Below are 12,816 nucleotides of genomic sequence, written 5' to 3'. Positions count from 1 at the left end.
CCAGCAGAAGGGGTGGGTAAGTGCAGACTCACAGCATCAACAGTAGGTGGATTTGAGCTGAAACAACTACTGACAGCCTCAAGTAACAGAAAGGAAAGTAAGCAAGCATTAGATTGCACTGTGGGGTTGGCAGATCAGGGGTGTATGACTTGTAGGCAATATTAATGTAAGTACATAAAAAAAAGCCTGATGGATGAGGTCAATGGCCCCTCTAGTCCAGCATCCTGTTCTCACAGTGACCCACCAGATGCCTGTGGGAAACCCACAAACAGGCCACAAGCACAAGGGCAATCTCCCCTCCTGTGGTTTCCAGTAACTGGTATGCAAATTAAGCACAATGAAGGGGAAGGCATTGAAGAAAAGTTTAGCAAAAGCAAACTCCAGATGGCTTAAGCAAAATGTCAACTGGCAACGTGAAATGTTGCCCCCTTTTTAGTCTTCACTCCATTAAGCTTTAAAGTCGTTAAGAGGGGTCAATAGCAGTCAGTCTGGAGGCGGAGCGACAGAAAGGGGCGAGTGTGGGGAGAGAAGTACATTAAAAAATAAACATCCCTTGAATATTCGGCAAACATCCATTACAAAGGTCGGCGAACTCATAAAGCTGTTTTGGCAGAGAGCCAACAAGGGTGTGTGTGTGTGTGTGGAATATGTAGCACTCAGAGAAAACAATTTGTTCTGACCTACTTCTTTTGAAAACTAGATGATGAAATCATCTGATACAGCAAGAAGGCTAGTCGAATATCTGCAGCGCAATACATCTGCAAGTATTTGGGCATTAATCTGCTGACTTAACATGCAGAGAGCAGGGCTTGGGTGTGGATCATAGAGGCCCACTATAGTCTCCCCTGCCCTGTCCATGGTGCTGAATGCACTACTGTCCTGCTGGACACATAGCAGTGCGGCCAGTGTGTTCACTTTCTGTACACTGCAGCGCCTCATGCAGTGACTCATCCCTAGCTCCAGACCCACAGGTTGCTAAACAGCCACAGTATTTCCAGCTGCATGAGAAGAGGGCTAGGCAGGAGTCTCTTTTCATGCTATACAGTGATATCTGTATTCCTATTCTTCAATGATATTTGCCAGCCAACCATCCATTGAGACAGACAGAACAATCCACAGACCCCCTTAAGGATAGGAAAATAGGGAGCAGCTTTAGCTCAGTACTTTGAAGCACTACTGACAGTCTGTGAAGGAGACAGTATACTTCCAAATACTAGTTTCTGAAAACTACAGGAGAAAAGAGTGCTGTTATCCTGCTTGCTGGTTTCCCACCAGCATCTGAATCACCACTGTGAGAACAGGAAGCTGAACTAGATGGGCCACTGGCCTAATCCAGCCAGGTCTTCTTATGCTCCTATGTTTCAGACCAAAGTCTTTCCTGGTCCTACCTGGCAATGCCAGGGATCCAACTTGGAACCCTCGACATACAAAACATGTTTTCTACCACTGAGTTTTGGTCCTCCCCATCTTCTTACACTGAAACTATCTTGTACCAAACCTCTAAAACTATTTAAGCATGATGAGTCCTACAGACTCCAGTAGGAGTACCTTCTGGATGGCATGGCTCAGTATGAACATATGGGAGAATTAGAATTTGGGACCTGCCTTTAGTGCAACAGTAACACAGTGGATGCTCGGGTTGCGAATGTGCTTCTCGCACATGCACGGATCATGATTCGGCACTTCTGCACATGTGCAAAGCGCGATTTAGCGCTTCTGTGCATGCGCAAGCACCAAAACCCGGGAGTAACCCATTCCGGTACTTCCGGGTTCAACACAATGCACAACCTGAAATCACGCAACCCAAAGCGTCTATAACCCGAGGTATGACTGTAATAATAATAATAATAATAATAATAATAATAATAATACCCCACCCATCTGGCTGGGTTTCCCCAGCCATTCTGGGCAGCTCCCAACAGAACATTAAAAACAGAATAAAACTTCAAACATTAAAAACTTCCCTAAACAGTCACATTCGTTGAAGTATCTTGATCTTCCACCTTTTCACTTCCCTTTTATCTTATTCTAATATAATGTGCAAGCTGATGCCCCAGAACTATAATGGGCAGGTTGATGCCCCGGGTTGATGGCACATGAACAGAGGTGATGGTAGCAGATTGGGTGGAGCTCATATTGAGGGACTGGTGAACAGGCGATGTCAGATGTCCCTGCTCCTCTGAGCAGGTCTACAGATTCTCTCTCTCTCTCTCTCTCTCTCTCTGTGTGTGTGTGTGTGTGTGTGTGTGTGCAAGCATTCCCAGATCTGGCTGCACTCCCAGAGTCCCAGGTGGTAATAGTGGGAAGGAGTGCATCTGCATTTTGCTATAAGAAACATTTTAATTTTTAACACCACCACCACCCTGCAAAAAAAAAAAAAAGACTGAGAAAATAGGAACATAGAAAAATGCCTTATACCAAGTCAGACCAATGACCCATCTCTCTAGCTCAGTACTACACCAACACTGGGCAGCAGCTCTCCATGGTTTCAAGTAGGGGACTCTCCTAGCACTGCTTGGATTTGCAGGGAACCGAACAGAGGACCTTTTGCATGCAAAGCAAATACTCTGTCATTGCAAGATGGTCCAGTTATGGTTGTGCTAAATTGCTAATGCAGTTCATCCCTCTTGAGGAATAATCCACAGGAGCTCTCACTTAGTTAAATTCTTGTCCTTTAAGTTAAATAAGACACAGGAGAACCTCCATGGCAGCTGTAGCAGAAAACAGAAAGACTGGTGTGTTCAATTGATTCAGTGCTCTTTAAATACTGAGGAAGGGGGTTATATTTGTTTTCAAGAGTCAGCACAATAAAAGAATGGGGGGAAGGATGCTAACAAGAGCTTTTCTGATAGGTATTGGGGGTGGGAATACAGTATAGATGGAGAAGAGACATTCAAACACTGCAGGAACCAAGGTTTTCATTTTTATTTTTTAAAAGGAATATATACATACTTCAAATGGGGGGGCATCACGTGAATTTACAGTGAGAGGAAAGAAGGGCTGGGGGAGAACTATCCATGAATGCATGGATGCTGTGCTTGCAGAGAGATGGGCAGATGGGAAGGTGTCTGTATGTCCTTGCTGTGGCTAGGATGGCTATGCCAGAAGTGGAAGAGCTTGCATTAAAAAAAGGATCAATGGGTGGGTGATGAGTCAGTGTGATGCAGTGGAATGTGTGCTGAGCTCGGCCTCAAATTCCCACCTACTCCCCCATAATTTTCAGTGGGTAGCATTGAGCAATAACTCCTTCTTTGCTGGTAGTGAGAGAAATGAAAAGACCCTGATGTACACTGCCCTGAGTTCCTGGACAAAAGCCAGGATACAAATGTGATAAATGAACGGTGGCTAAAAATTAAGGAGGGTGGTACTCTAAAGACAACAACAACAACAAATGCGTGAGGGAAAGTGAAAAATGAGCATAGCAGTTGCACGTGGTTGGAAGGGGAAGCTCTAGGGGGAATGGCAGAGGCGTCGGCAAGCAAAACAAGAGGGGCACAGCCCCTAGTAACCACATAATCTGTAACTGTAGTGAATTCAAGAACTTTGAGAATTTTGGAACACTCATTAGCTTTACATGACCAAAGGATTGGAAAACATAACAGAATAGGAGAAAGTATTTTTGTTTAAAAAAAACCCCAACACACACACACATGCGCGTGTGCACACACACACAGTTTCCCCCTCAGAGACTTGCTTATTTAAGTCTATTATTTATCCAATTACATTTCAATATGAAAATTCAGCTCCACTAAAGACTTTAATTAGCGGATTAAATAAGGTACTCGGCTACTATAATGAAGTCCAGCCGAGAGGGCCAATCTTAATAGATTATGAAAGGGGGAGTCAAGCTGACAAGCACCCCTCCCATACACCTCATGCTCACTACTTTCTTCTCTTCCACCCACCTCCAGACAGGTGTGCTGGATAGTCATGTTACATTGGTATAAGATCAAGGTATTGTATTCAGGAGACTTTGTTAAGCAAGGTACAATGAACTTGTGGTGGGTCTGTGTGCAGGCCACTCCAACACTTGAGAAATTCTGCTGTTCTCATAATGTGGGGCGGGGGGGGGAGTTGTAAGCCACTTTGAGAAGCTGCTGCAGGATAGCGGCTAGTTGCTAGGGAGACCCAAGTATGAAACCCTGCTCAACTGCAGAGCTTGCTGGGTGACTTTAGAACATTTACTATCATTCAGCTTAACCTACCTCACAGGTTTTTAGCGTGACAATGCTGTGGGGAGGAGAACCATATACACTGCCTTGAGCTCCTTGGAGGAAAGATGTAATATAAGTGTAATAATAATAATAATAAGTGTAATAAACACATTCAATTTATTGATAAAGCGGTGGGCTATGGCTTTTAAAAACATTAACAATTATACTAGTTTTGCTTCTCTTGAAATCTCACAAATGTGCCTGAACAGGAACATCCAGATTAAACTTGGAAGACGTTGCTTTAGGAAAACCTCAGTGGGGACTTAGGGCTGTGCCAACACCCCTTCCCTCCACGTGTGATATGCTGCTAACCTTAGCAATACATTTTGCTTCCTCAGGTAGCTCACCCAAGCAGAAACCTACAAACTGCCTGAGGCAACTCCTACACTCTTATATGACCCACTTTTGTCACAGGTTCTCACACTGCGGTACCAGAGGAAAACTGATACCGGTTCACCCACATTGAGTGCCAAGCCGAGAGGGCCCTGCAGGGGCCCTGCAACGATGATGTAGAACGGAAGGCAAGAGGCGGCAGGAGGAAGGGCTGCCACTGAAATTTGAAAGCCCAAAGTCTGCCACTGGTGGTACATCATAGCTTTCCTGAGATCCCATTTCACATCTATGTCTGACATCCTAGTGGTGTCATGAGAAGACTTTCCCTCCTTATCCTCAAAATGGGGGGGGGGGGTCATCTTCAGAAGAAGAAGAGTTTGGATTTGATATCCCGCTTTATCACTACCCGAAGGAGTCTCAAAGCGGCTAACATTCTCCTTTCCCTTCCTCCCCCACAACAAACACTCTATGAGGTGAGTGTGGCTGAGAGACTTCAAAGAAGTGTGACTAGCCCAAGGCCACCCAGCAGCTGCATGTGGAGGAGTGGGGAAGTGAACCCGGTTCACCAGATTACGAGTCTACCGCTCTTAACCACTACACCACACTGGCTCCCATGCAGTGAGCTCAACTACTGACCAATCTCCAAAAGCATATTGCTTGTAATCCTTGCCCAGCTGGTGGTAAATTTGTGGATGGGGAGAGAGAAAGGGTTTCCACGCATGGGGGAAACCTCCACACCTCATTGTGACTCAGGCATGACCTTGATCATGAGCCCCACTGCATGTGGATCTTTGTTTTTATTTCTAAAGCCACACACTGCTCCAGTATAAAGATGGCCTGTTGTCAGGGCAATCATAGACTCACATAACCTGCATCAGACTTTAGGTCAGTGAAAACCAGCTTGCTATGAATCTAGGAATCTGGAGTCACTGGTTTGAGTAAAATTGGTTGCAAGTTTTGCCTCAGGGTGAGCAGACTGTATTGTTCACCAACTGAGAGACACTCTGTAAGTTGAAAGATGATTCATGCCATTGTCAGGATATACAAGGCCGTTGTGAAATACGTAAAAATAAAATAAAAAATATATAAAACCATCCTGCCTTCCCTGAGTTCAGTTCTCCACATTTCCATGTTAGTTTTCCAAAGTCCTCATGAAAATTCAGCTGTATCTTAGTGCTAATTTCTCCTAATATACACTTCTTTGTTTTGTTTTCCTGATATATGAATTTTTTATGCACACTTGACTCTAGTAAATGAATTCTTGCCCCTATTACTTTGCTGGAGAATGGCATTGCAAAATTCAGAGAGGTGTGAATTTTAAAGAACGGCTGTGTTTCCGTTTGCTTATTGTTGTGAAAAGTGCAAATTAGGTAGGTTTGCCTTCAAACGTGAACTGAATTGAATGTTTCCCCAATCCTTAACCCACAGTAGGTGTAACAAATTGCTTTTTTGGCAATGGGAGATACTTAAATCTGAGGCCAGCATTCTATTTTCTGGACAACAGTAAGCAATACTATTGCTGGACCAGTGTGTTTCCTCCTCCACCACCTATTCCTCACCATTTTACCCTGGGATGTCTTTTTTCTCCTTTGCTACCTTATTAATCAGAATAAGATTAACACTTGCATTTCCAGACTGGCACTCCAGGATGGAGAACCTGGCCAGGATATATAGCTATTTAAACATGCTACAGAAGCCAATATCTCCCCTTTCCCTGATAATTTTTGATGAGGTTCCCCCTGCCCCCGTTTCCATCTAGGTTTAACAAGGATCCATTAGCTGTATTTTCTTTCAGACAAGCTGGCTGTAAAACTACATCCAGTTTGCAAGTATGTTGCACATAATTTCATCACCTAATTGGCAGCCCTCTAATTGCTGCTTTCCTCTACAAATTTCTCATTCTGTGCTCCAACTCAAAAACGCTTTCAAGGCAGGATGCATCACCACTACACTCCCCACTGCCTTGCACACAGCTGGTTCAATTAGCAGCAGGCTACCCCCAAGGGAAGGCTCCCAGCAGGTTACATGTGATGCTTTCTGTATTTTTGCTATTCACACTAGAGCTGAAGGAGGGGCCATGTTTCACAAACACGTTGCTCACTGCTGTGTGCCCTCCCCTTTTGCAGAACAGTGCAAAGCTGTTTGCAAGTAGAGTGGAAGATGTGTTGACTGGATATATGTATATATTTGGTCCAAGGGTTACACTCCCTCAAGGACATCCTCCAAGAGGCCTCATGTCAGCAGTGGGTGGAGGCAGAAGAGGTGGAATGATAGACATGTACAGTCCAACTAAGTTTTACTCAGCAGAGACCCACTGAAATTAATGAACATGACCAAGTTAGGTCCATTAATTTCAATGGGCCTATGTTGAGTAGAACTTAGTTGAATATCACCCTAAGTCTCTAGCATTCATCCAGACAAGCAAGAGGCATTATCACAGTTCAGCCAGGCAAAATCATTCCAGGATAGTGCAGTGCAGGACCACAGGGGTGTGGAGCCAGGGAATATAGGATGTAGGACTGGGAAGGGATGTGGCCTGGGAAGAGTCCCACAGGAAACATAGAGCCCTAGAGAGCCACATTTGGTTCCCAGAGTGAAGGGTGGCCACACCTACGCTAAGACAACTGGGCTAACTCTCTTTCACCCCAGTTAAGTCACACATAATTGACTTGTTTGAGCAGAATGTGGATGGACATTTGAATGGCTATCCCAAGGATGGTGTCTGAATCTTGATGTGCATCTCTAACCCCGAGCTAGTCCACATATAAATAAGTGCAAGCAGAGTTGGATGAGGCTGAAAGTCTTGAAGCTTGATGAAACAAGGAACACCAGTATTGATGATGAGACAGTGTGGATGCATTCTCCTTCCCCACATCTACACACAGAGCAAGGACAATGGGATAGACCTCATTTGCACTTAGCAGCATCAAAACTAATCTGATTGGCTGCATGGTATTTTTATCATTGTGATCAATATACTATCCCTGATTGCATGGTTCAGCTTCATGTCTAGTTTTGGGCAAAGCCCTTTTAAGTCAGAAGAATGAGGACTAACTGGAATTAGGTTTAGAGACTTGTTCTCTGTTGCTGCCCCAGAGGGCAAGACTAGATCTAGTGGTCTTAAATCAAGGGAGGGTAGATTTTGGTTGAGCATTAGGCAGCATCTCTTCATAGTAAGGGCATTCCAGCAATGGGGCCAAGGGTGGATGGGCTTTCCCTTGCTGGAGGTAGTTGGAAACTTTCTGTAGTAAAAGGTTGGACTGCATGGACAACTCTGTGGTTCTATGACCGACTGGATAGAATTCTTTGTGGCAGTGGTGGCATCGCAGCCACAGTCTTTGCAAACTATGAGCTGTATCCAACCAAGTTCTACTCAAGAGTAGTCCCATGTCAATCATGCTCATTAATTTCAATGAGTCTACTCCGAGTAGGACTAACACTGGCTACAACCTTATGACTACACACAAGCATGGAAAAGCACACAAAACAGTGGAAGGATGATAAACATGTTTGTGCCCATCTGCACCTGAACAACAACTTTCAGAGCCAAAACGTAAACTCAAAACAATGCATAGCAACACTAATTCTTGTCCCCTCCTCCCAGGGTAGGAGGGATGTGTGATTTCTGAAGTCTCACAGCAAGATGAAAAACCCATTTATGCTTCAAGCTGTGCTATTTTGCAAATAATTCTACAGAAGTTGTTGGTCAACATGTTGTTTGTTTTGTTAGATTTGTGTGGGTGGAAAGGCTATGTCAATTATGTGTAGCATACTCTGACAGCCTAGTAGGGGATGGAAGAAACCCATACAAGTCGCAAAAACAACTTATTTTCTGATCTGCTAGAGGTGATTTTCTTACTCAGTACAGGTGACCAGTTGAGTAGCTATTTATACAGGATGTGGCATAGTACATGCTAGGCACACAGAAGGCTCCTGGTTCAAGGTCTGGTTTTTCCACATTGGGCCTGAAACCCTGGAGAACCACAGCCAGTCAGCATACTCAACACCAAGTTCAGTGCACCAATGGACTGACTCAGTAAAGGCAGCTTTTTATGTTCCTTTTACTACTAGTAGCTCTCCAGGGTCTCTAATAGAAGATGCCAGGAAATCTGGAGATGCCAGGGGATGAACCTCCCTGAAAACTTCTGCATATACAGCATAGACTGTACTAGTGAACTAAGGTCCCATTTCTCCCTACAACCTTTTTTGCTGTTTACACCAACTTTCAGCACACACACACTCTCTGCCATTATGTTTTCTTTCAATTCTGCACAGAAAGTGGAGCCAGATACCTAAACCAGATTGTCAGCGGCAACAACAAGCAGCAGGCACAAGGAACAGGTGATCGCCTGAAATAGCAGGTCAAGATGACCTAGCCTATGCTCTGAGAAGCCATCTCCTCTCCACTTACACAATATCAGTTCCGAGCCTTGTACTTTGCTTTGTTAAACAAAGCAGGATACCTGGCATCCAAACAAACTAAAACAAACAAATGGACAACAACAACAACAGGCTGCTGTTTGGTCATTGGGGATGGAGGAATCTGATAATTTCTATATATATGAGCTTCTCATTTTTCCACTCTTCAGTTTGCCCCATTTCTGAATCAATTTTTGAACTTTTTTTTTAAAAAAAGGGGGGGAGAAATCCTCATAAAAATATTATGTATATTATCTTCATCAAAATATACATTTTGGTGCATAATCCTACATTTAGAGCTGGTCCTAAAACAGACAATACTGATTTAAATGGACCAGCGGTTCAGCTCAGTAGAATGAAGCTGCATAGGTTTGCATACTCAGCTATCATTGGCTGCTAGCCACAATGTTTACATTCTGCTTCCACAGCTGGAGGCTGTATCCCGCTGGTACCAGCTGCTGGGTGTCACAAGGGAGGAGAGTGCTATTGCACTAAGGTTCTGCTGACAAGCTTCCAATGTGCATCTGCTTATCCACAGTGAGAACAGGCTGCTGGAATAGACAGGGATTAGATAGGGTGCCTTTGACCTGGCTCTCCTTAAGTTAGGGAGGTCTCAGAGCTCAGTGATAGAGTACACATTTTGCATTTAGAAGGTCCTTGGTTCAATCCCTAAAGCCCATTTAAAGAAACTCAAGTAGCTAGGCTGGGGAAGACTTCTTCCCAATACTTTAGCCAGCTCCTACCACTCAGTAGACACATGATGGGAGATCAGTATTACCATGACAAAAGGGAAAGGAACAGAAGCAATTTTCTTATAAAGAAAAGAAAAATACAACCCAAAAATTGTAAGAAACTTTCCCTTATGAAATGTGGGATTGTGTGGCATAGTCCTCAGCAAACCTCCTGACAAGTTCTCTCTCAGTGGTTAATTGTTCCACGTTAAATTTTCTTTTGTCTTGCCTTGTTTCCCATTGTGCTAAGGAACATATTAGCATAGTCAAACACAAAGCCACTCTTTGATTTTTTTAATAGTCACTGAATACTAAAGTGTCACCCTGCAGGTGCCTTCCTATGAATACCTCGTATACATTTGTATGCACTGGATATCCCCCTTAAACTGTGTATTCTTAGCACCCAGCAATTCATTGAGGCCACTGGTTTTCACATGGTGAATGGAGACAGCTGTAGACCCCACTGGCAGTTCTTCACCAAAAGAAACAGTGATGGCAGGAAGGTGCCCTGAAAAGTCACTCATCACTTTTCCATGAATGTGTGGTCTGACTCCCCATCTTTAGGAGATGTGGCCAAAAATTTGGAGGAAATGTTGGATTTTCCCTCAGAACTAGCCCCAGACATTCCCGCTGTCTTGAAACTGCTGCAAGAGGAGCCTCTTTTGCCAGAACTTCTCTGGCCTTAGAAGCTCATGGTGCCTTCCTTAGATTCTTACTCAGAAGCCCCAGCAGAAATCCTTGTGCTACTGGAGGCAATGGCTACCAAAGCAGCCTAAACTCCATCACTTCAGAGGTGGTCCTAATCATCTATGGAGCTGCAATTCCATTTAAGTCTTAGTCTAGTTTTGCTTGCTACTGGAGCAACATTTCAGCTTGTGTTTCACAGGGTGCTGTCCAAGGTGCTGCCCGCTTTTCTTGGAACATGATCTCTGCTTTGCATGATGTTGCCTGACTAGAACATGAACTTAAGACTTGTACATACTTGTACTTTGCCCCATCTTGGGCTACATCCTCATCTGGCTGAAGCCACTATCTGGAACACCACTACTGATGTGCTCCTGTAATAATGAGGAGCATTTATTTGTTATATTTATATCCTGCCTTTCCTCCAAGCAGCTCAAAGTGGCATACAGTCATACCTTGGATCCCGAACACCCTGGAACGCGGACATTTTGGCTCCCAAACGCTGCAAACCCAGAAGTGATTGTTCTGGTTTGTGAACGTTCTTTTGGAACCCAAACATTCAACGGGGTGTCTGCGGCTTCTGATTGGCTGCAGGAGCTTCCTGAAGCCAATCAGAAGCTGCAATTTGGTTTTCAAACACTTTGGAAGTTGAACAGACTTCTGGAATGGATTCCATTCGATTTTAAAGGTATGACCGTACTTATTTCTTCTCTTCTCATTTTATAATATTGAGTGTGTTCTAGGTTGCTCTTTTAATTCACACAGCATGATTGTGGGTCCCAATAGCCCTGGTTTCCACTGCAGGCAAGTCAATGGGGAAAAGGGACTCTGAGGGTGGAAAGTTTGGAAGCCACATATCTAGTTATTTAACTCTGAACCTCTAAGAATTGAGAAGAATATGCAGTACTTTTGCAAGAACTGCATAAAAGGTACAATTGTATGCACTGCCCTGTGTTATGTTTGTAACCCTTGATTCACCTGGACAAGAAAACTTCAGGGAAGTTGCAGGAGGGGATTAATCAACAAATTAACCTGGATTACCTTCATATGTTGCTTTGAATCCCAGTAAGTTCCTCACACTGTCTGTCTGGAACAGAAGCCACATCTGATGTTGGGTGCTGACAATCAGATCAGGGACTGTTGTGCCTGTTAAACTGTCAACAAAGAAGACAAAGGAATGGTAATAGCAACAGTAACATCAACTGAAGGCAACAATTTAACTGAATTTTGGGGTGGGAGTTCCTCCTGAGGCCAAAAATAAAATAAAAATGCAAGGAGCGATGATTTTGCTAGGGCAACTGATTTGTCCTGACCACAGATTCCAGCAGACACAGAACCAGAGGTTTCAGGGTCAAAAGCTAAGAAGTCAGACCAGGTTCCTGAACCTCTGTTAAACCCAAGGCAGCAGCCTTCTGGAATAGATCCGACAGCACCAGTACCACAGATTCAGAGCCCCTGGGGCTGAGAAATGGAGTGCTTCCTGACCTACCTCACAGTCCAAGGGTACAGAAAATGCACCAGGAGGCCAGGGATTGCAGAAGAAGTTCCCATCTGCAGGCCAGAGTGTTAACCCTTTAAGGACTGTAGTACTCAAGAAGAGGGTGGAACCTAGAAGAGATGGACTGGAGACTCGGGCTCAAAAAGGCCTCGGTTCACCTCTAGCCTTCAGTGCAGCAAGTTGTTCACTCTGTTGTGCTGCAGCACCTGAACTACCTTGCTGTCCTCCTCTGATGGGCTCCCTTTCAAGACCCAGATAGGACCCAGTTGGGGATGAGGGAGCACAACCTAGCTGGATTTTATTTAGTAAGGTTGGCTCAGTTGCCAGAGATTTTCAGTAAAAGCAAGCCACGTCCCCTCTCCTTAGTGTGCATACATGAATTGTGTAGCCAACTCATGAACAAGCAAGGCCACCAAGCTTGGCCACTATACACCACTCACACACTGCTGCGTGCAATATCACCATAGGAACAGGAAGGTATGGGTGCTTCCTAACTGCCCTGCCCCTAATTTGTTGAGTCAAGAAAGGCTGTATGGTTTGTGGCAGTGTAGCATGGCAATACAGCAACAGCACCTGGGGAGATTCTTATCACATCCACTTCCCCACATTGTCTTGCCCCTAAACTTGCCCCCATTTCCACTGGCCTCATCCAAGTAACAGAACTCTCAAAATTGAGTGTTGACAACCCAATGCTTTTCACTAATACAGTCTTTTTAGAGGGCAGAATATAATTTCCTTACCAAAGATGGCCTGCATCAATATTTTCTGAAGGTACAGATCATAGTCAACATGGGGAATGTAACCCATTCTAGCGTTAAGTTAAAATAATACTCAAACCAAACCCACCAGCACCAATCGCCTCTAAGGTTTCACTCCTAACTCCTCTACTCACTTAAAAATAAGCCCCTTTGAATTCAATAGGATTTACTTCTGAGTG

The 12,816-nt window shown here is 44.3% G+C and overlaps 1 protein-coding gene across 3 annotated transcripts in view; it reads right to left on the bottom strand.

Moving 5' to 3' along the window:
* Window positions 1-12,816, bottom strand: part of CSMD2 (CUB and Sushi multiple domains 2) — a 480,348-nt gene that overhangs the window by 172,710 nt on the left and 294,822 nt on the right. For 2 of the 3 annotated variants that reach the window (XM_053398926.1, XM_053398927.1), the window contains exon 12: window positions 11,423-11,535. The exons of the other annotated variant lie outside the window; for it this stretch is intronic. In XM_053398926.1, the coding sequence (XP_053254901.1) occupies window positions 11,423-11,535 (113 nt within the window). The remainder of the gene's footprint in view (window positions 1-11,422; window positions 11,536-12,816) is intronic. 3 annotated transcript variants of the gene reach the window in all.

Source organism: Podarcis raffonei, chromosome 8, assembly GCF_027172205.1.
Source record: "Podarcis raffonei isolate rPodRaf1 chromosome 8, rPodRaf1.pri, whole genome shotgun sequence".
Classification (NCBI taxonomy): Eukaryota; Metazoa; Chordata; class Lepidosauria; order Squamata; family Lacertidae; genus Podarcis; species Podarcis raffonei.
This window is presented reverse-complemented; position numbering and strand designations above follow the sequence as displayed.